A 21,047-nucleotide genomic window follows, 5' to 3' on the forward strand; every position below is an offset into this window, starting at 1 on the left:
CTCAGGTTTCAGTCTGTTGGACTTAACCTCAACAGTGACGCTGTTGTATCAAAAGCACAGCTTTCCAAATCGTCTGTCCTAAAACAATGCTACAGACTTAAAATCCAGGCGCTGTCGGAGGGCTAGCCCGTTTTAAGGCAGCTAGCTGCTAGCATTGAGTTGAGGACTGTTTTTTTCCTTGTCAAAAGTAGCCTGTGGAAATGTGTCATAACCCCAGCTGCCTTATCCCTGTACAGTTCCTTACTGAAGCCAGGGGCAATACAGTATGACCCCCCCAGACTTATTTCTTCTCGTTTCCCCAGCCATATGTCCGCTAGCCTCCAACTCTTTGTATGGTTTTCCTATGGCTGCGCTGCTAGTGCTAGTTAGCCACGGAGTAGCTTACCATGCCAGTGACGTAATAGATTGTGGAATTCCAACATGGCGGCGCCCATGTAACAAAAACAACACTTTCAACTTGCCATTTTATCCCTTTTAACAAATTCACCCATTTTAATAATTGTACCAGTGACAAGAAATAAAATACATCTGTTATATCACCATTATTCAAATTCCAGTTCAGTTCATCTTTAAAGCATGTGTGTAAATGTGTATGTGTGGACCCCATGGGACCTCTAAGCCTAATAGTGGTTACCCATGGCCCCTAAGGGTCTCATGATTCATAGGGAACATTTACACACTTCATGCAGCACAAAACTTAAAGGAGAAACCGCCTATGGAATCCAAGATGGAGAGAGAAAAAACAGAGCTCTGAGAGAAAGCAATTAAGTGTGTAGACTAGGAGGATGAAAAGGAAATAAAGATGGAGGGATAAGGGGAAGAGGATAAGTCGGGAGATGGGATGACAACCAAAGTCCAAAAGTAAGGAATGATAGACAGATTAAGAGGACAGAGCAATTGAGAGCAGAAAAACTTAGTAAGGAGAGATGCTTGACTCGAGAGTGAATTGCAGAACAGAGATACTGCTGTGTAAGACACACACACACACACACACACACACACACACACACACACACACACACACACACACACACACACACACACACACACACAGCTCTCCGGAGCTGAGGCAAGGTGAGAGCTTGTCACTTCTTTCAAATGATTAACATCCCTAAAACGTTAATATCAATGGCGACTGAGACTGTTTGTACAACTGATCCAGAGAAATGCTGAGATCACACATACTACATGCATTACATACATTTTCAAAACTGCTCACTGTTTGGTATTTGCGTTTATTTTATCTAAGTTTAAAAGGAAAATTTCAGTTTTTTTTACTATTTTTAAAGAAGTTTTTTCCAGAGTAAATTAGTGGTTCCCAAACGTGTCCACATTAAGGACACTAATCGCGTTTTTCACTCAACGCGACTCACAACAGCACGTTGGCTACTTGCCACAGCAAGAAGAATATGTTTGTTCCAAAAGAAGTTGAAGGAAGCAACAAAAATCACCGCTAAAAAAAAAAACAGGAGTTTGGGAATTCCGCCGGAGTTCAGACGTCGACATGACTATTGTTTGCCGACACAAAAGGGTAAGTTAAGTTTCTTGGTATCGTTAGCTAACATTTGCATCTGTTAAGGGTCACAGTCAGTATTTACTGTATGCTTTACAAAGTCAATGAACTTTAGCAACCATGATTACACACCAAAATATGTATGCTCTGTACTGTTTGTGTTTCAGATCATTCACGCTTTGCAAAATCGCCGCCGCAGACCGTCTGGTGGGCCTTCGATCTACAACTGGTGAAATCTCCGGTTCTGACCCGCTGGGCTTTGTATAACCTTTATAAGAGTCATGAAGAGGCTTATGACAATTACTGGGATGCATGTGGGACAGCAGAGCCGGGGGGACACTGTCAAAGGGTGCAGAGGAAGAGGACCGGGATGTATGGGAGGGTTTGATGCGCTACCTGAATAGCTAAATAAAAAACTTTTTTTTAATATATTGTCTTGTTTTTTTAAAGTAACAGTATGCAATATTGGAAACAACATGCAAAATCCCCCAATAGCCCTAAATATTGAATAGTTGAAAAGTGAGAATAGTGCAGAGAGTAGATAATCTTTTTGGTGTCTAGCTAGATTTGTTCAGAAAATGTGGCCCACCCATGAGAGAGAGACATCATGGCTTTTCAAAATGAGCAAATTGGCAGCTAGTCAAAGAGACTTCAGATACAGTATTAGGGGACACAAAGGTCTATATAAAAGAGACTTCAAATACAATATTAGGGGACCAATAAGGTCTATATAAAAGAGACTTCAGATACAGTATTAGGGGACCACTAAGGTCTATATAAAGAGACTTTAGATACAGTATTAGGGTACCACTAAGGCAGTGGTTCTTAACCTTGTTGGAGGTACTGACCCCCATCAGTTTCATATGCGCATTCACCGAACCCTTCATAATTGGACAAATAAAATTCAAAACATAGGTATATATTTCACTGGTACGATGCTGTGAGGATTGGTTTGTTGATGGGTACAAAGCCGAGAACGGGCAGAGTAGCCTTTTCATCGAATCTGGCTCTCTTCACCTTGAATTCAGCGAGCGTTGTGTTCTTGTAATGTCCATCTCCATGCAGCTTAAGGAACTGTTCTCTTAGGTTTTGCCGGTGCTAGACTAGAATTGCTCAACTTGGCATTGCAAAACATGCAGTTAGGACGCTTACTCCCATTACGTTCCGTTATACATGTGAATCCATATTGTACATATTCGTCGATGTTGCGTGATCACCTGCAGCCAATGATGGCCAAGCGGGGCGTGTCATCACAAATCATATGAGTCGGGTGTGTGTCTTGACCTCCGCCGAACCCCTGAGACTGACTCACCGAACCCCTGGGGTTCGATCGAACCCAGGTTAAGTACCACTGCACTAAGGTCTATATAAAAGCATCTAAAGATCAACATGTCATGACGTTTAAATCCCTTATTGCACAGGAAAACTGTAAGCACAGCTACCGTGAGTACACTAGGTTCAACTGGAAGCGTGGGTTGTCATAACATGATGATCATGAAAATATTTTACTGAAGCATAATGTAAGGGAGACAGAGCGGTGGCTGCGCTCAGATAGCCTGTAAAGAGATATGACTAATCTAATTTCTGGGACAATATAATATTGTAATATATAAAAATAGAGGAGATGTGTGTAACCATATTTCAACAGTGGCATATTGCCAATATTTTTGATAATTCATCAACTTCAGTCATTTTAAATATATAGTTTTTAACATTCCTCTGATTCCTTCTTCTCTCCTCTGTGGCAGTAAACTGAGTACCTCTGAATTGTTGACAAAACAAGACATTTAGGAAACACTGATCCACATTTTAACTATTTTCTAACATTTCATGGACTGAACAGCCAAACGATTTGTGTTGCTCAATGTGTGTGCAGTGTGACCAGGGCCTACGGAAGGATTGAAGAGGAAAAAAAGACCCTTCGGATTTGTTGAAACTTTGATTACCAAATTAAAACCATGTTTTTTTCAAGAAATTGCATTTACTTACTCTCTATAGAAAAGCAGGAGAACAAATCATACAAAATCGATAGAACATGCAGGTAGGCCACACACACACACACACACACACACACACACACACACACACACACACTCACCTTGGCATGTAGAGAACCCTCTCAGCCACGACAAACCCCACCCTGAAGAAGAGGTTACTGGCTGGAATGAAGGGAAACACCAGAAACAACATTCCCACCAATACCTCCCTGCTCCTCTGGCTCTGCAAGGAGACAGCGAGAGAGGGAGAAAAAAAAAGCATTAGAATTTCAAAATAATCCAAGTTGAAAAGGTCCAAGTGTAACCACTTAAAGGGGAACAATGCAGTTTTTTATCTTAATTTCTCTTAACTGAACAGCTTCAGAGTCATGGGAATGGTTATATGACTAATAACCGGACTCAGTGTCCGGGAGTATGCCGTGATATCAGGTCTCGTGATGGAATGAATTTCTTCACGGCACTGCACACATACGGCAATTCAGGAACTGGCTAACAACAAGGTAGCAATGGAGTTTTTCTATAGTAGGGGGGACTGTATAGACAAACCTTTAAGGGGAGCTCTATAGAAAAACCTGTATGGGGTGCTATATAGACAAACCTGTAAGGGGGGCTCTATAGACAAACATGTAAGGGGGGCTCTATAACAAACTTGTTATGGGCGCTCTATAGACAAACCTGTAAGGGGGTCTCTATTGAGAAACCTGCGAGCAAAACGAGATAAAACAGCGAAGAAATGGCCAAAATTGCATCGCGCCCCTGGCTGAAAAGCACATCCGTTGTGAATGGTAATATGTGCTATTCCCAGTCTGACAACACACACACAAGCGGACACACACACACACACACACACACAGCAGCTGTGACCAATCTGTCTTATATATTAACAATCATCTGTGCAACAGAGAAGCAATTAAGGCGATCAATTCACAGTTAATTCCTTTTTCTATGGAGCCCATTTCTAAGGCCATTCATATTTCATACAGCCCACAGCCTCTGCCTTCTCTCCCTCCATTTTTACCCACTATGGCTGTTTATTTGAACAAATAGGCCTCTAATAGGCTGAGGCGACGGCCTTGCGCTGGGTTCAGTGGAGGGGCTCATCAGTAATGAGAGCAAGAGAAGTGTGACATTCTGATTAGTGTTGCTCCAATCAGAGGCTTGTTCTGCTCTAGAAGGGCTCCTCGTTAGCTACTGAGACCATCCCTGACAGGAAGGGACCTACAGGGATATTACAGATACACAATAAACAAACCCATTCGGAAAAACACTTTAATCTACTGACTCAATTCTCGACTGGCAACGGACTGAATATTATACAGCAGAGGTATTCAACGTGTTTTATGCCAAAGACCCCTTAGCTGAAAGAGAGAAAGAGCATGGAGGCCTTACAACATATGTAAAATATTGAGTTGCATATTAAACTGGGCCTACAATAAGGTGTAGGGCACCCTGAAGCCTTTACACATACTGTTTTGTGGTGCACACAATAAGAAGCTAATCATTATTGACATAGTTGTGTGTTTTTATCCATAATGTTTCAACATACTGTACATGTAGAACAATGAATCTTTAAAGCTTAATTGTATCTGTGGATGGATGCCTTATTGGGTACCTTAAATATTGTCATCAATATTGTGTACAATATATATAGAGTGAGACAAAAATGGGCAGATTTATCTTTGCTATTAATATATTGGATTTATACTTATACTTATGTATATTTTCAAACATTTTTTTAGTTTTGAAAACTAAAAAACAAACATCACTATACATCACATGGTGGCCCCCTTACAGTAACTTTAAGGATCTAGAAAAAAACAGATAGCTACTTACAGCATTATAGATTGGTCATGGCCCTACAGTGACATCCTGGGGTGAAAAAAACAAAATCAAAAATCGTATGTAATGTAATTTGTTTTAGTAGTTTTTAAGATTTTATTTTTTTCTAAACCAATGATTGACCTAAACATGTTCTGTTTTATATGCTACTGGTGACGGTGACTACATCATATCCATTTCGAGCAAAACAGAGGGAAAGCAGAAAATGCCTAAAATCCATCTTATGTACTTATGCAATGCATTATTTTTAATGTGTTGTGGTCACGAAAGGCTTGTATTATGTGGACGTGCCAACAGTTGTTATTTAGACATTGTTACTTTCTCATGGGGGCGACAGAAACTAAGTACTCTAGCTTTAACATAACTAAGTAAATGTATTGCCTAAACCAAACCAAGTTTTTGTGTCACAACCTGACCAAACTACAAATACATTAACCCTAAGAAAGCCATGTGTGTTTCTTTTAGGGGGAGATAACACTTCAGTATACAGTAATAGTATGCGCCACATAGAATATGGTTCATCATCTGAAAGTTGGAAATTGTAGATGCAGTTTAGAACTGTGTGTCAAGTCACAGAGACACCAGGACATCGATGCACACAATCCATGCTGTTCTTTGGTATCAAAATGTTTTGGCCTTTGGAGATTTCTTTAAGAATTGCATTTTTCAGTGATTCAGCACTTCTGTTCTGAAAACTGCTCAGAAGGTGTCCTAGGTCTCTAGTTTATGGTTGTAAAGTTATATGAGGATGTGATTACCCTAGTGGTCACAAAAGGTAATTTTATACAGTTATGTTGAGCTTCAAAAAATGGTCTCGCTGAAATGAATTGGCCAATATGGGGACTAACACCATCACGCATAAATAACATGCTTTCCAGGCTCACGCAATGCATCCATTTCCAGGACTGTTTAGGGACCTCAGAATGCAAAAAATACACTAATACATCATTTGAAAATAGGCAAAAAAAACATATTTGTTCTGCATGAGAAAAACTGCAAGCATGGTATTAGCCCCAAACTGCATGGGATTAGCATAAAGTGGGTCTCTAAAGGGAAGACTCATGGGCAAGTAACTACTGCGTGTAAGAAAATACAATAAAACATGCAGTACTTAACACAGATACAAATCCCAAAGTGCTTCACATAAATCATACAACATGATACACAGTTTACATTACAAAGTAATAATTAATAAATTAATAAATGCAGACAGGTCAACCAAACAGCTGTTTAAAAAGAAAGGTCTTAATCTGATTTTTACAAAGAGTCCACAGTAACAGCAGATTGTGAGGGTTGAGCCTGACCAGGAATGTAAGAGTGAGAATATTAAACTAAATCCTATGTGGAACAGAGAGCCAGGGAACAGACTTAAAGGTCCCATGACATGGTGCTCTTTGGATGCTTTTATATAGGCCTTAGTGGTCCCCTAATACTATATCTGAAGTCTCTTTTATATAGACCTTAGTGGTCCCCTAATACTGTATCTGAAGTCTCTTTTATATAGACCTTAGTGGTCCTCTAATACTGTATCTAAAGTCTCTTCTAATAATGATGTGGGCTTTGTAGATCACTGGCAGTCTTTCTGGGGAAGACCTGGTCTGATTCGAAGAGACGGTATTCATCCCACTTGGGATGGAGCAGCTCTCATTTCTAGAAATCTTGACAAGTTTGTCAGTGGACCTAATCCTTGACAATCCAGAGTTGGGACCAGGAGGCAGAGTTGCAGTTTGACACACTTCTTTGCCCTTCTATTTCCGCAGTTACCCAACCAAAACCCTACGCAGAGTTGCAGTTTAACACACTTCTTTGCTCCTCCATTCCAGGAGTTACCTAGTCAAAACCCTACGCAGAGTCGCAGTCTAACACACTTCTCTGCTCCTCCATTCCAGGAGTTACCTACTCATAACCACATAGTGACGGTGTCTGCCCCCCGACCATTGAAATTATTTAAATCAAAGGTAAACAGAAGAGGAGTTTTGCATGAAAACCTCATAACAATTAAAACCACTAGTGCAAAAGAATAAGAGAATTAAATGTGGACTCTTAAACATCAGATCTTTCTCTTCCAAAGGTGTACTAGTAAACTAATTAATATCAGATTCTATTATTGATTTATTTTGTCTTACTGAAACCTGGCCGGGGGATGGAGAATATGTTAGTCTAAATGAATCCACCCCTCCAAGTCATTTCAATACTCACATTCCTCGAGGCACAGGCCGAGGAGGTGGAGTTGCAGCTATCTTCGATTCTAGTCTACTAATCAGCTCTAAACCTAAACTAAATTATAACTCCTTTGAAAGTCTTGTTCTTAGTCTTTCACACCCAAGGTGGAAATCACTGCAACCAGTTCTATTTGTTATAGTGTACAGAGCATCTGGTCCATATTCTGAATTCTTATCTGAATTTGCAGAGTTTTTGTCAAATTTAGTCCTTAAAACAGACAAAGTTCTTATTGTAGGGGATTTTAATATTCACGTGGAGGTTGAGAATGATAGCCTTAGTACTGCGTTTATCTCTCTATTAGATTCTATTTTCTTCTCTCAAAGTGTTCATAAACCAACTCACCGTTTTAATCACACCCTCGATCTTGTTCTGTTGTATGGTGTTGAAATTAAACATTAAATAGTGTTCCCACACAATCCCTTTTTATCTGACCACTGTTTGATAACTTTTGAGTTTATACTGCCGAAATACACGCCAGTAGGCAAAAACTTCTATCCAAGATGTCTATCTGATAGTGCTGTAGCTAAATTTAAGGATGTGATTCCATAAGCTTTTAATGCATTCATTAGTGCAGCGGGCTCTCTGCAAATGACACTTGACTCTGTTGCCCCTCTAAAAAAGAAGATGATAAGACCAAGAAGGTTAGCTCCATGGTATAACACTGAAACTTGCAAATTAAAGCAAATTAAAGCAAATATCACGGAAACTTGAGAAGATTTGGCATTCCACCAAACTGGAAAATTTGCGTCTAATCTGGCAAGATAGTCTTAAAACGTATAGGAAGGCACTCCATAATGCCAGAGCAGCGTACTTCTCGTCATTAATAGAGGAACATAGGAACAACCCCAGGTTTCTTTTCAGCACTGTAGCCAGGCTGACCAAAGGTCACAGCTCTATTGAGCCAAGTATTCCCATAGCTCTTAGTAGTAACAACTTTATGAGATTCTTCAATGATAAAATTAAAACTATTAGAAGCAAAATTCACCAAGACCTGCCTTTAACTGGTACTGACTTATCTCTAAACTCAGGAACCTTAGAAACAGCTGTAAAACCAGATAAGTGTTTAGACTGCTTTGCTTCACTTGATCTTGATCAATTTAATAAAATTATTTTTTCATCCAAACCATCAACCTGCCTCTTAGACCCCATCCCGACTAGGCTTTTTAAAGAAGTTTTACCCTTAGTCAACACTTCTCTACTAGATATAACCAATCTGTCTTTATTAACAGGCTATGTACCACAGCACTTTAAAGTAGCTGTAATTAAACCTCTTCTGAAAAAGCCCAACCTTGATCCAGATGTTTTATCCAACTATAGACCTATATCCAACCTTCCATTTCTCTCTAAGATTCTTGAGAAAGAAGTCGTCAAACAGCTTTGTGACTTTCTGCATAGCAACAGCTTTTTAGAGGATTTAAAGTCAGGATTTAGAGCTCATCATAGCACAGAGACGGCACTTTTGAAAATTACTAATGACCCCCTAATTACATCAGACAAAGGACTTCTCTCTGTACTGGTGTTATTAGATCGTAGTGCTGCATTTGATACCATTGACCATCATATCTTATTACAGTCAATAACAGGCAATATTACAGGCAATAAAGGAACAGCTCTAAGCTGGTTTAAGTCTTATTTATCAGATCAATCTCAGTTTGTTCAAGTTAACGATGAATCCTCCGTGCACTCCAAAGTTAGTCATGGAGTCCCACAAGGATCTGTGCTCGGTCCAATCCTGTTCACTTTATATATGCTTCCTTTGGGTAATATTATCAGGAAACACTCCATAAACTTTCATTGTTATGCAGATGATACTCTCAATTATATCTATCGATCAAGCCGGATGAAACTAATCAGTTAGCTAAACTTCAAATGTGCCTTCAGGATATTAAAACCTGGATGACCTGTAATTTTCTAATGTTAAACTGAGATAAAACTGAAGTTATTGCTCTGGGGTCCAAGCACCTCCTTGACGTATTATCTAAAAAGATTGTTACTCTGGATGGTATCACCCTGGCCTCCAGCACCACTGTGAGGAGTCTTGGAGTTATCTTTGATCATGTCTTTCGATCATGTCCTTTAATTCCCATATTGAGAAAATTTCCAGGATCGCCTTTTTTCCATCTACGTAATATTGAAAAAATCAGGAATATCCTGTCTAAAAATTATGCAGAAAAACTAGTCCATGCATTTGTTACTTCTAGGCTGGATTACTGCAATTCTTTTTTATCAGGCTGCTCGAAAAAGTCCATAAAGACTCTTCAGCTGATCCAGAATGCTGCAGCACGTGTTCTGACAGGAACCAGGAAAAGAGATCACATCTCTCCTGTTTTAGCTTCTCTGCATTGGCTTCCTGTAAAATCCAGAATACAATTTAAAATCCTTCTTCTCACCTACAAAGCTCTTCATGGTCAGGCACCATCTTATCTTAAAGAGCTCATAGTACCGTACAACCCTACAAGAGCACTGCGCTCCCAGAATGCAGGGTTACTTGTGGTTCCTAGAGTCTCTAAAAGTAGAATGGGAGCCAGAGCGTTCAGCTATCAGGCCTCTCTCCTGTGAAACCAGGATTCAAGGTTCACATTTAAGAGAAGGCTTAAGACTTTCCTCTTTGATAAAGCTTAAAGTCAAAGAGATAACTGTTGTTGTGATATAGCACTATATAAATAAAATTGAATTGAATATTCTTAGGGAGTGAAGAGTCGCAGCGTCCGCCTAATCTGGCCAACCTGCTACTCGTCATAGTTGTCAGATTTAGCTATCATATAATCAATAATTTAATCAAACTAGCGTGAGGCAGGAAATACAGCCCGATCCGGTTGGGGAGAGTTCTAGCCTGACCAGGCTCCTATCTTTACCTTGTCTCTCTTAGTTATAATGTTATAGTTTTAGAAAGATGGGGACTTCCTTTGACACACTGAGCTCCTCTCTCCTCTATCTTTCTTTCTGTCTTTCCATTTTGTGTGTATCCATGTCCCAGAAATGCTTGTTACTAACCTAGCTCTTGGGAGTCATTCCCCGGAGTCCTTATGTTCTGTTTTGCCCAGCATGTTGCCTTGGATCAGGGAGGCTCCAAAATCATGGTGGCAGCTGTCACCATGGTCCGGCTACATGTTCTGCAATGCCCTGTTACATCCTGCTACGCTCTGCTGTGCCCTGCTACGTCCTGCTGTGCCTTGTATTGCCGCAGAGTGCCCTGGTATGCCATGAACTACTCCAAAGAACTACTACAAACTACTATTTTTTGTGAATTTTATTGCGAATCTTCATTCTAACCCCAACCGGTCGTCAGGTTTCTGCCTAAAAGGGAGTTTTTCCTCGCCTCTGTCCCACTGTTGCTTGCTCTGGAGGGAACTACTAGAACTGTTGGGTCCTGGTAAAATCTGGAGTGGGGTCTAGACCTACTCTATCTGTAAAGTGTCTCGAGATAACTCTTGTTATGAATTGATACTATAAATAAAATTGAATTGAAATTTAATTTAATTCTATATAGACCTTAGTGGTCCCCTAATACTGTATCTGAAGTCTCTTTTATATAGACCTTATTGGTCCCCTAATAATGTATCTGAAGTATCTTTTTTATAGGCCTTAGTGGTCCCCTGATACTGTATCTGAAGTCTCTGTTATATATGCCTTAGTGGTCCCCTAATACTTTATCTGAAGTCTCTTTCCTAACATTAAGGCTTGGTGCAGAATTACAGCCAGTAGAGCCAGTCCCACATTGAGTTTTCTTTAGTATGTGCCATTTCTGAGTCTGTAGTCTGCCAATTTGCTCGTTTGAAAGCCACGATGTCTCTCTCTCATGGGTGGGTCAAATTCTCTGGACAGGCAAAGCAGAGAAAGATGAGGTAATCTTGAGGTAATCTCCATTGTGTCCATGGGGTGGGAGGGCTATCCATGGTGCTTAAACAGTCCAGCTGTCATTAATAGTTACCCTACCTGACCTGATGCAGTGTCGCACATCATTCTTGTACTTACCACATAAGCACTGTGGTCCTATACTAAATCCCTGGAAATGGCAAAATCCTAGCTTTAGTCCACATTGTTTTACTGTGCATGGTCCAATTTTAGCTGTTGAAAACAAGTCTGTCTCTTCCAAAATACTTAACATTTTATGTACTGCAGAAAACACAAGTCTCTGGAGAGTGAGTGGCTGAATCCAACAGTGGTGGAAGAACAGTGGTAGAATTTCAATTCAATTTCAATTTTATTTATAGTATCAATTCATAACAAGCGTTATCTCGAGACACTTTACAGATAGAGCAGGTCTAGACCAAACTCCAGAATTTACAAGGACCCAACAGTTCTAGTAGTTTCCTACAGAGCAATCAACAGTGCGACAGTGGCAAGGAAAAACTTTTACTGTTAGGCAGAAACCTCGGACAGACCCAGGCTCTTGGTAGGCGGTGTCTGACGACCGGTAGAAGAAATCTTCAAGTTATTTACTTAAGTCAAAGTAGCAATACCATACTGTAAACCTACTGTATAACATTACAAGGGTCCTGCATTCAATATTTTACTTAAGTAACAATACACAAAGTATTATCAATGTACTATTGAAAGTAAAATTATTTGTAGAATGTTCCCTATCCGTGTTATATTATATCATTGAGGAAATGTTTTGATATGTGAGTGCTACTTTAATTTTGTGGCTGGTCGAGGTGGAACTAATATAATACTTAGTTAAATAATAATTCTATAATGATGAATCATACTATATAATCTGATCACATGTTTTGTATGTCAAATGTTAGCCTATATCCTCAACGTTCCACTTCCGGGATTGCATATCTTTTTGCCAATGTCTGTACCTTCCTCTTTCTTTGTGTCGGCGTTCTAACCTCTTTCTGACCTGATTTCTGAGGACTATGGTTACCTGCTCCTCAGACTTCTGCAGGGTAAATCCAGACAGCTAGACCAGGGGCATCAAAGCTTGTCATCTTATCCGGGGCAAGTGAAAGACAAATTTACTTGCCCCACTGGAAAAGTTAAAACTCAAACAAAATAAAATGCCATGCTAACCGCTAACGTTAGTCCCAGCAGCAGTGGGTCAGTGGACAGCTAACGTTAGACTCAGCAGCAGTGGGTCAGTGGACAGCTAACGTTAGACCAAGCAGCAGTGGGTCAGTGTACAGCTAACGTTAGTCCCAGAAGAAGTGGGTCAGTGGATAGCTAACGTTAGACCCAGCTCACTGTTCAGCTCATTCTCTGTAAGCGATGCAGCATAAAAGCACGGTGGTACCAACCGGCCAGTCAGCCGGTGATAGTTGTTAGCTTGCTAATTCAGCCTTAACGTTACCCCGTCGTTACGTAGTTGACAGAAAATAAGCCGAATGCCGATGTCACTCATGGTTAAAGCAATGTATTGTTGCCCATTCTTCCTTCCAAAACTCTTCCAGTTCTTTGAGATTTATTGGCTGTCTGTCATGCACGGCTCTATTAAGGTCTATCCACAGATTTTCAATTATGTTGAGGTCAGGAGATGGGGAAGGCCATGGCAAAAACTTCGGTTTACGTCTCTTGATGTAATCCACCGTGTATTTTGAGGTTTGTTTACGAACATTATCCATTTGTAGAAGCCATCCTCTCTTCAACTTTAGCTTTTTCACAGATGGCATCAAGTTAGCATCCAAAATTTGCTGAAATTTTACTGAATCCATTTTTCCTTCTACTTGTGAAATGTTTTCTATGCCACTGGCTGCAATACAACCCCAAAGCGTGATTAATCCCGCTCAAGCATAACAGTTGGACAGAGGTTCTTTTGATTAAATTCTGTGCCTTTTCTTCTACAAATGTACCTTTGCTCATTCCAGCCAAAAACTTCTATTTTAACCTCGTCGGTCCACAGAACTTGTTCCCACAATGCATCAGGCTTGTCTATATGTTCATTTGCAAACGCTGATTTTTGTGGTGAGGATGTAGAAGAGGTTTTCTTCTGATGACTCTCCATGAAGACCATATTTGTACAATTATCTCTTTATAGTGGAATAGTGTACCACAACTCCAGTGTCTGCCAGGTCTTTCTGGATGGATCTTGCAGTCAAACGTGGGTTTTGACTTGCTTTTCTCACAATCCTGCGAGCTGTTCTGTCTGATATTTTTCTTGGTCTTCCAGATCTTGCTTTAACTTCCACTGTTCCTGATGACTGCAATTTCTTAATTACATTCCGAACAGAAGATATTGGCATATAAAAACGCTTTGCTGTTTTCTTATAGCCTTCTCCTGCTTTGTGAGCGTCAACTATTTTCAGTTTCAGTTTTCTAGACAACTGCTTAGAAGAAGCCATGGTGCTGATTGTTGGGGGAAGGTCTGATGAGTCTGGGCATTTAAAACCTTAAGATTGACATCACCTGGTCTTTCCAGACGATGACTGAGAACAATCCATGACGCTGTCAGGTCTCGGCTTTACAAAGGGGCGATGCATGCTATAAACTCTGCAGGGTGCCCAAACTTTTGCAGACACCATTTTTTGTTTTCTGTTATTTTAAAAGTGTAAATGATGGAAATAAAATCTAACTTTTTGTGACATATTATACGAATGTCAAATCTGTCACTGAAAGGGGTGATAGAATGCAAAACCGATTTTACCTTGTCATAGGTGAATAACGACAGTTCGGTGGGTAAATAGGACATACATAGAAGCTTAAAATCCCATTGACATGCCTTTCCTCTGAAAATCCCACATTTTGAAACTGCCGCTGAAAACGGGCGAATCCCAACAAAGCTAAAAGATGACGTCAGGATCTCAGAACCTGTAGCTTTGTCACGCCCATGGCTTTATTAGGAGAACGGTCACGCCCCAACATTTACATACAGGCCACTGACCTGAGACCAGTTCCTAATGGAGCTAGCGTTAGGTCAATCAGATGTCCAACTGAAAACGCTGCTCCTGTACTCTGACGGGATTTACTTAGAAGAAAGTTTGGAATATTTTCCAGGATATTGACAATTAACAAGGTTTGCAAATGCAGTGTTCCAGGCTGTACAGGGAATGGAGACACTTCTCATAGCCTTCCCAAGGAAGCAAACACTCGACGGGCATGGCTGCTGTTTATAAGGAGATCCCAAGGAACTTTTCCCCCAAAGACAGTTTTCAAAACTTCGGACAATTTAAAGCAGGATTTGCTAAACTGCGGTTGCTGTTCCGACTGTACGGTCATCCCAACCCCAAGCTGTAAGTATGATTTCGTCGCTAACAGTAACATTAGCAATGCTAACGAATCCTGTAGCTAGCATACGCCGAATGTGTGTTGATCAACTGTAATGGCAAAGGGGCTAACGTTTCATTTTCCTAACCGTTCCATTCGAATAAATACCCTGTGTTGTCATGTAGCCACATCTATAGTTCACCATGCATGTTTGTCCACTTTGGCAGGCTCATTTTTAATGTATTTCAGCAAGAAAGCTAACTGCAGCTTAGTAGAATCCTTATCTTTTGGTTGCTAGCTAAGCTGTAACGTTACTTACCCCGTTAGCTTCGACAACAGAACTAGAAACGTTATCATTTCATATGATATTGAGTCAATCTCGTGAAAACGGTGTGTATATAGACTGCAATGTATTGATTTGCAGTTTTTTTTTAATTTCAGAGCACATCACAAGAAAGTCAAGACACGAAAGATGCAGCTTGCCAAACAGATGCTCCGAGTGTGGCATCTAGGAGGACACAACTGTCTCATATGAAATTAAGACCTCACATATCATACAAGGTAACCTTTCTACTTATTCTTACAAAACCAGACGTCTTATGGTGTTTGTGTAGCATTGTGACTGGGTAGCATTTAGCAGAGCAGTGTTATCTAACAATGTTACCATGATGAGTGAGTGACTTTTATCAAATATGGGAGCCATTCCCAACACATTAGTGAACTATTTCTAGTAGGAATAGAACTATTAACCTGGATTATCACTGATTGGTCTGATCTCAATCAATTGCATTTCCTTTTGTGGGGGAGGCTGGTGAAAATAATTTGAACAAAAGGTAGGAATGTGTTTGTCTACAAAAGGTATGACTGATTGCTAGATTGTGTGTTGAAGATGCCTTTTGCAGGTATGTACACGCCCTATGAACTTTGTCATTCAACAAAACAAGTCTTTAGAAAAGGCAAATGTAAATGGAGGACAAATTGTCTGCAGAAACTGGTTTTGTTCAGTGAAGGAGTGAGACACAAGCAATGGTCTAGAGACATCAAGCCTAATGGCCGTCCATATAAATGCAAATAATTTCGTTTTAAACTGCTCCAACTGTAAGGCACTTGTAACAACACTGGTTAGAGTCCAGCTTTGGCACAGCTTAGAGGTTTAGCAACTGCTTTTGCTGTGAGTTAACTGGAGTATTTTGCTTGGTGTGTGTAAAAGGTAATACAGTTATGTTACAAAATTTATGTTTTTTGTTTCAGGTTGTATCTTGCAGCCACAATGGAAGACAGCCGAGGGGAAACTAATGTCCAGACGTCTGTTCCCAAAGGCCAAAAGGGGAGGTTACACCGTCAAAGAAGTTAAGACAGAGCCAACAATTTGTAAGTTTACATTTTTTTTTATTACAAACAAAAAATAAAAATGTGCATCATACAGGCACTAAACATAACTTTTCACACACTTCAAACAACAAATCTGAATGTGCAATGGTATAGGTGCTAAATATGACTTTTCACACACAACAGGCTATGTCTTAGACCTGATGCGACTGGTGTTTGAGGAGATCATCCATGACCCCCTTCCTTATCTGGAAGCAGTCTGGCAGATTCCTGTGCCCCAGGACCTGTGTGCTCAGCTCGACAGGCACCCAACCCGACATACTGCCCTGAAGCCTCCAGAAACTCCCTCCGTATACGCAGCATGAGTGGGACATCACGACACGGACACTTCTACCAAGAAAACCCCAGTACCAGCTCACCAAGTCCTATACGCCATGTGTCTGCATGGCCTGCTAAGAGAACAGGGTGTAGTGGACAATCACATTTTTTATCTTTTAGATTTCAGAGTAATGATGATTGTTTTTAAACTAAATAAAGTTTTTCATTTTGTTGTCTTGATAATACTGTGTTTTTGTATTAATGCTGAACCAATAATCAATGGGTATTGTTATAGAACTGCTAACAGTGGTATCAAAGTGGCCTCACCTTTCCATCCCTCTGATTCTCAACTGGCCATGGACAACTCTTTAAATATTCAATGCATTTAGCAAAGAATATTTATTTAGGGCACAAGGATGGTGAGACATACAGGTTATCTCCTCAGGAACCTGGGTCATTCTTTTCGTGACCTGTAAAACAAACAATGAGCTTGTTGTTATTTCATAATGTTGAATGAGCAGAAAGCATAAAGTAGCTTGAGTTAATGTATCTAGTATTAGTTACCTGAGGTATTTATTGGCAACATATATTTTCTCTCTCCTGGGGCATTTGTGCACAGTTTCCACAAGAACACCTGCCAAGGTAAGATTGATGTACCGTAGTTGTAATTTTACATATTACTACATGTTAAGAAGATAATAATCTCAAAGTCAGATGATCTAATCAGCAGGATAGTTCCAAGATAACATTTGACCTACTGACACAGGCGAGAGTAGTAATAATACTTTAGACATAGCATACAAACAGAAATAGTCTCCTGTCCAGCTAAATGGACGTCCTGTTGTACGATAACATATTACAACTACGTGATAAATATTGTACGTAACTCATAATCACAATCCAAGAGACTCGTTGTGAGCAGCTCTATGAACTGGCCACTGACTTTTCAGCCAACTGGACATCTTGACTGAAACTGCGAGGGTACAAGTTGTCAAATATTTGCCCGTGTGCACATTAACTTATGTTGCTTACGATACTAAAAACAAGGCTAATACAAAGTTATTCTTAGGCTACAACACTGACGTGTGAGTATTACACTAGTATAACAACGAACGGCTAATGTTGGGCTATGTGTTGAAAATGCAAGTAAATGCTAAATGACCAAACTTACCAGTCTGAAGGAGTCATTTCCAATCTACTGGCAAGTTGCTCCTCTACATCAGATCCTCCTCTGATTCAGGCTCAACCAGATACCGTTCAACAGCTAAAGTGTCCATCTTCTTCTTCTGTTGCTCTGTCAGCCGCAGCAAAGCTCGTTGCACAACAACCAATCAGCGCGCAGCTTATTTAAATATTCATGAGCAGACCATATAAGGCAGAACACCTCTCGTTTCAACCCAGGTCAATTTAGCAGGGTGGTAAAAGAACAGCAAAAGCAACATTTTCAGCCCAACAAATACAATTACATACCCTATCAGAAGACCTCAAGGAACAGCGTGATATACTCTATACAACCATTCTATCACCCCTTTAAGGCCTTTTGGAATTGTTTCCATCTTTTCTCGGCTTCTTTATGCACATTAATACAAAATTTCACCTGGGGTGCCCAAACATTTGAGCCCCACTGTATATAAATGCATATGACACTGTTGTAAAAACCCACGCAATTAACAAACACACAGACAGCATCACAGACAGTTTGTGATCAATACTGTTTGGTGATGTAACCAAGTGGTGTCCCATTTCATAGGGGTATGTTTTAACCCATAGCCCTTTCCACTTGGTTGCAAGGGACAAGGGTAAGGGGTAAGTTGGAGTAATGGGACTCAGCCATAGTGTAACTTAATGATTTCTTCTGCCAAAACAAATTTGCAGCATGGTTCAATAAAGACTCCATCTGAAATACAAGACAGACATAAGCAGAGATGCAATGTGTGAAAAAGAAGAAAAGCGCTGAGGGAGGAAAGAAGGTAATAAAAAGCTGGATCTGATAAAGACAAATAACTCCCTTGAAAAATACACACTGTACATTATATATACACAAACACACTTTCAAGCTCTGTCTCCACAGTAGCAGAAGATGTGTGAGATGAGTCTGGCTTTAAAATGTAAAGTAATATGAAGGAAGGATGTGTATCTAATGTGTGTGTTTGTTTCCCATACACCTTAACCTTGGTGACTAGATGAAAACATGTAGCATTACGTGAGTGTTTGTGTGTTTGAAGTGCATGACTGAGCACAACCCAGTGCAATATTTAGCTTTTTTAAGTAGTCTTGTATTCCACACAGCATTCTGGGATGGGAGAAAAACTTTCTCTGGTTTATTGCCGTTTCTTCAAACCAAAGAAATGCCAAGAAGAGAAGAGTGTGAAAAGGTTTGGCTCATGTACAGTGTGTTAACAAAACTATGGTTTGTATGGGTCACTGTTTTCTGTCAATTGTGTCACGCACATTAATAAAAATGTTTTGTGGTTGTTCCTTCAGGTACCTCCAAGACAATAAAACAGGATTTTACCATTTACATGGCATTTGTCTGGTTCTCTTTTGTTGTCTCTTTTGAGTCCAAGAGGACATTAAAATAATAAGGACTCGTTCTGTGGGGGCCATATTTATTCATTGCAAAATCCATTGACGTCAGTTGGTTAGTTAGCAGGTAGCTCTATAGTGTGTAACCTTTTTATAATAATGAAGGTCCATTACAGTCAAGCCATAGCCAAATGAGTTGCTACAAAGGTAATTAAGATTATCAGCTCCACAAAACTCCCTCTTCGTTTGGGCAGCAATGTAACCCTATGGGGCAATTGTGTATCCTCAATTTTTGGCCACTATAAGTGATTTTTGTTGTTGCCAAATTTTTACTAAAAGTGTCTAGCCCCATTATTGATCTTACAAGGTGACTTCGTATCCGAAGACAGCGGCTTGGAGTGTGGAACTTGAGTCAGGTGAACAGCGCTCCGGGAGTTTTTTGTTTAGAAGTATAGAAATTAGGTAGGCTTACATTGCAGCCCGTTTAATGGTGGCCAGTTAGTGCGTTCTCGCTCAATACTGGACCAATTTCAAATATTTTAGTTTAGTCACTTAGACACAAATGCATGGGAGAATAGTGTCCAGGTCAACACAAAACAAAATTTGCCTTTAAGTGTGCAAGGTTGATAATTAAAGTGAATTCATTGTCCTATTCTATTCTTTGTATTATACTGCCTAATTGTAGGGTATTTGCAATGAAAGTATAGTTGCTGATGAGATTTAACAGAAAATGCTCAATTTCAGAAGCTTTTATCTGCCACTGTACCTTTCATATAAACATAAGCTGTAGCTGTAGGCTTTTTCCAGCTCTTACCAATCTTCTTCCCATTCTTCAAAATATGTAGTTGCATGATGGAACGAGGACCGAGAAGCATCAGGAGGCAACAGAATTCATGAGAAATTCAGCCTTTGGTGCTTTTCAGCTACTTATCTCTTTCTTGCTCTTACCTGCAGTGAGAAGACGCAGTGCAGGCAGAGAAGCAGCATCACCACGGCCAGCAGCGCGGTGGCCAGGTGGCGCGGATCACCCAGCGACTCCACAAGGGGAATGCTGCCCACCTGCCAATCGTAACACAGCACGATGGGGGCCAGCAGCAGCCAAGCGTTGAAAGACAGCAGGTAGGAGTAGGTCAAAATCCTGAAAAAGAGGGTGTGGAGAGAGACGGAGGGTGCGGGGAAGATGGGAAAGAAGAAAAAAAAGACAAGGAAAATTGGAATCACACAGCATTGTTAAGCCTAACGAGAATTTCAATCAATCATGAGCAGGGGTTAAATTGGCAGTTTCTTACATCAGTGGTTCCCGTTTGTATAAAACAATGCCAAATATCCATTCCAGTGTGTCTGCTGCGAGCCCATGCACACGAAAACTGTCTTTTGTGAGTCTGTAATAAAAGCTGGTCAGTCCCAGACTATCTGGTTAAGTCAGCGTCTAATAAACTGTAGCAACCTGCTAACGTGCCGCAGATCTGCTGATCTGGTGTTTATTGCTGAGCCAATCAGATTATTCGGTTAAGACTGATTGGTGATGCTGTTCTGAAAAAGTTAGCAGGAAGTGAATGTAGCCGCGGTGTGTTTAATGTTGACTGACTGCATCGGACTCTGTTTGGTAACTTAGGAGGCAATTGTGCCTTGTGTGTTCTTATTCATTAGGCATGCAGTTGTAACAAATACTCTCTTAATATGACTATGGGCCCAGAATAATTTTAGGTTTGAATACTGGAGCACAGAGATACTCAGACAATAGCGGTTTGAAGTTGAGCAATGCCGGCTTTTAATATAAAGAAATGGTAAATGGATCCACATACAACAGGTAATTTGACAAGGACAACAGCTTGAATACCAAATTTGACGATTTTGGAAAATAAAGATTCTCCAATCTTTTTTCTAATTCTAATTCTTTTGGTGCAACTTTTTAACCTGTGTCATCCTACACTTCAAGTTTACAGTTCGATGTTCAAGTTAATAAAATAAAAATAAATAAAAAAACTACAAACATTTATTGAAATCTCAAAACTCTTCCAGACTCCTGGGGGAAGGCTTGCCATCAATCCTGGGTGAAACAAATTCCCCACAAAAGAAACTGTTATGGTTTGGGGTTTTTGTTGGGGGTATTGTTCCTGTTTGGCCTTCCCTGTGTTTTTGTCCCGGTTTTCCCG

At 40.2% G+C, this 21,047-nt stretch overlaps 1 protein-coding gene and 2 long non-coding RNA genes across 3 annotated transcripts in view; 2 read left to right on the plus strand and 1 right to left on the minus strand.

Moving 5' to 3' along the window:
- tmtc1 (transmembrane O-mannosyltransferase targeting cadherins 1) overlaps positions 1-21,047 on the minus strand; it is a 138,433-nt gene that overhangs the window by 24,703 nt on the left and 92,683 nt on the right. Inside the window, exons 7-8 of the mRNA XM_034863173.1 lie at positions 19,840-20,029; positions 3,612-3,733 (exon numbers count right to left, since the gene is read on the minus strand). Of these exons, the coding sequence (XP_034719064.1) occupies positions 3,612-3,733; positions 19,840-20,029 (312 nt within the window). The remainder of the gene's footprint in view (positions 1-3,611; positions 3,734-19,839; positions 20,030-21,047) is intronic.
- LOC117938572 overlaps positions 1,417-21,047 on the plus strand; it is a 27,727-nt gene continuing 8,096 nt past the window's right edge. Inside the window, exons 1-2 of the long non-coding RNA XR_004655435.1 lie at positions 1,417-1,427; positions 9,190-9,198. This is a non-coding gene — a long non-coding RNA (uncharacterized LOC117938572). The remainder of the gene's footprint in view (positions 1,428-9,189; positions 9,199-21,047) is intronic.
- LOC117938561 lies at positions 14,477-16,469 on the plus strand. The gene is made up of 4 exons (XR_004655425.1): positions 14,477-14,744; positions 15,160-15,279; positions 15,970-16,089; positions 16,234-16,469. It is a non-coding gene; the product is annotated as an uncharacterized LOC117938561 (long non-coding RNA).

This window comes from Etheostoma cragini, chromosome 23 (assembly GCF_013103735.1).
Source record: "Etheostoma cragini isolate CJK2018 chromosome 23, CSU_Ecrag_1.0, whole genome shotgun sequence".
In the NCBI taxonomy this organism is placed as follows: Eukaryota; Metazoa; Chordata; class Actinopteri; order Perciformes; family Percidae; genus Etheostoma; species Etheostoma cragini.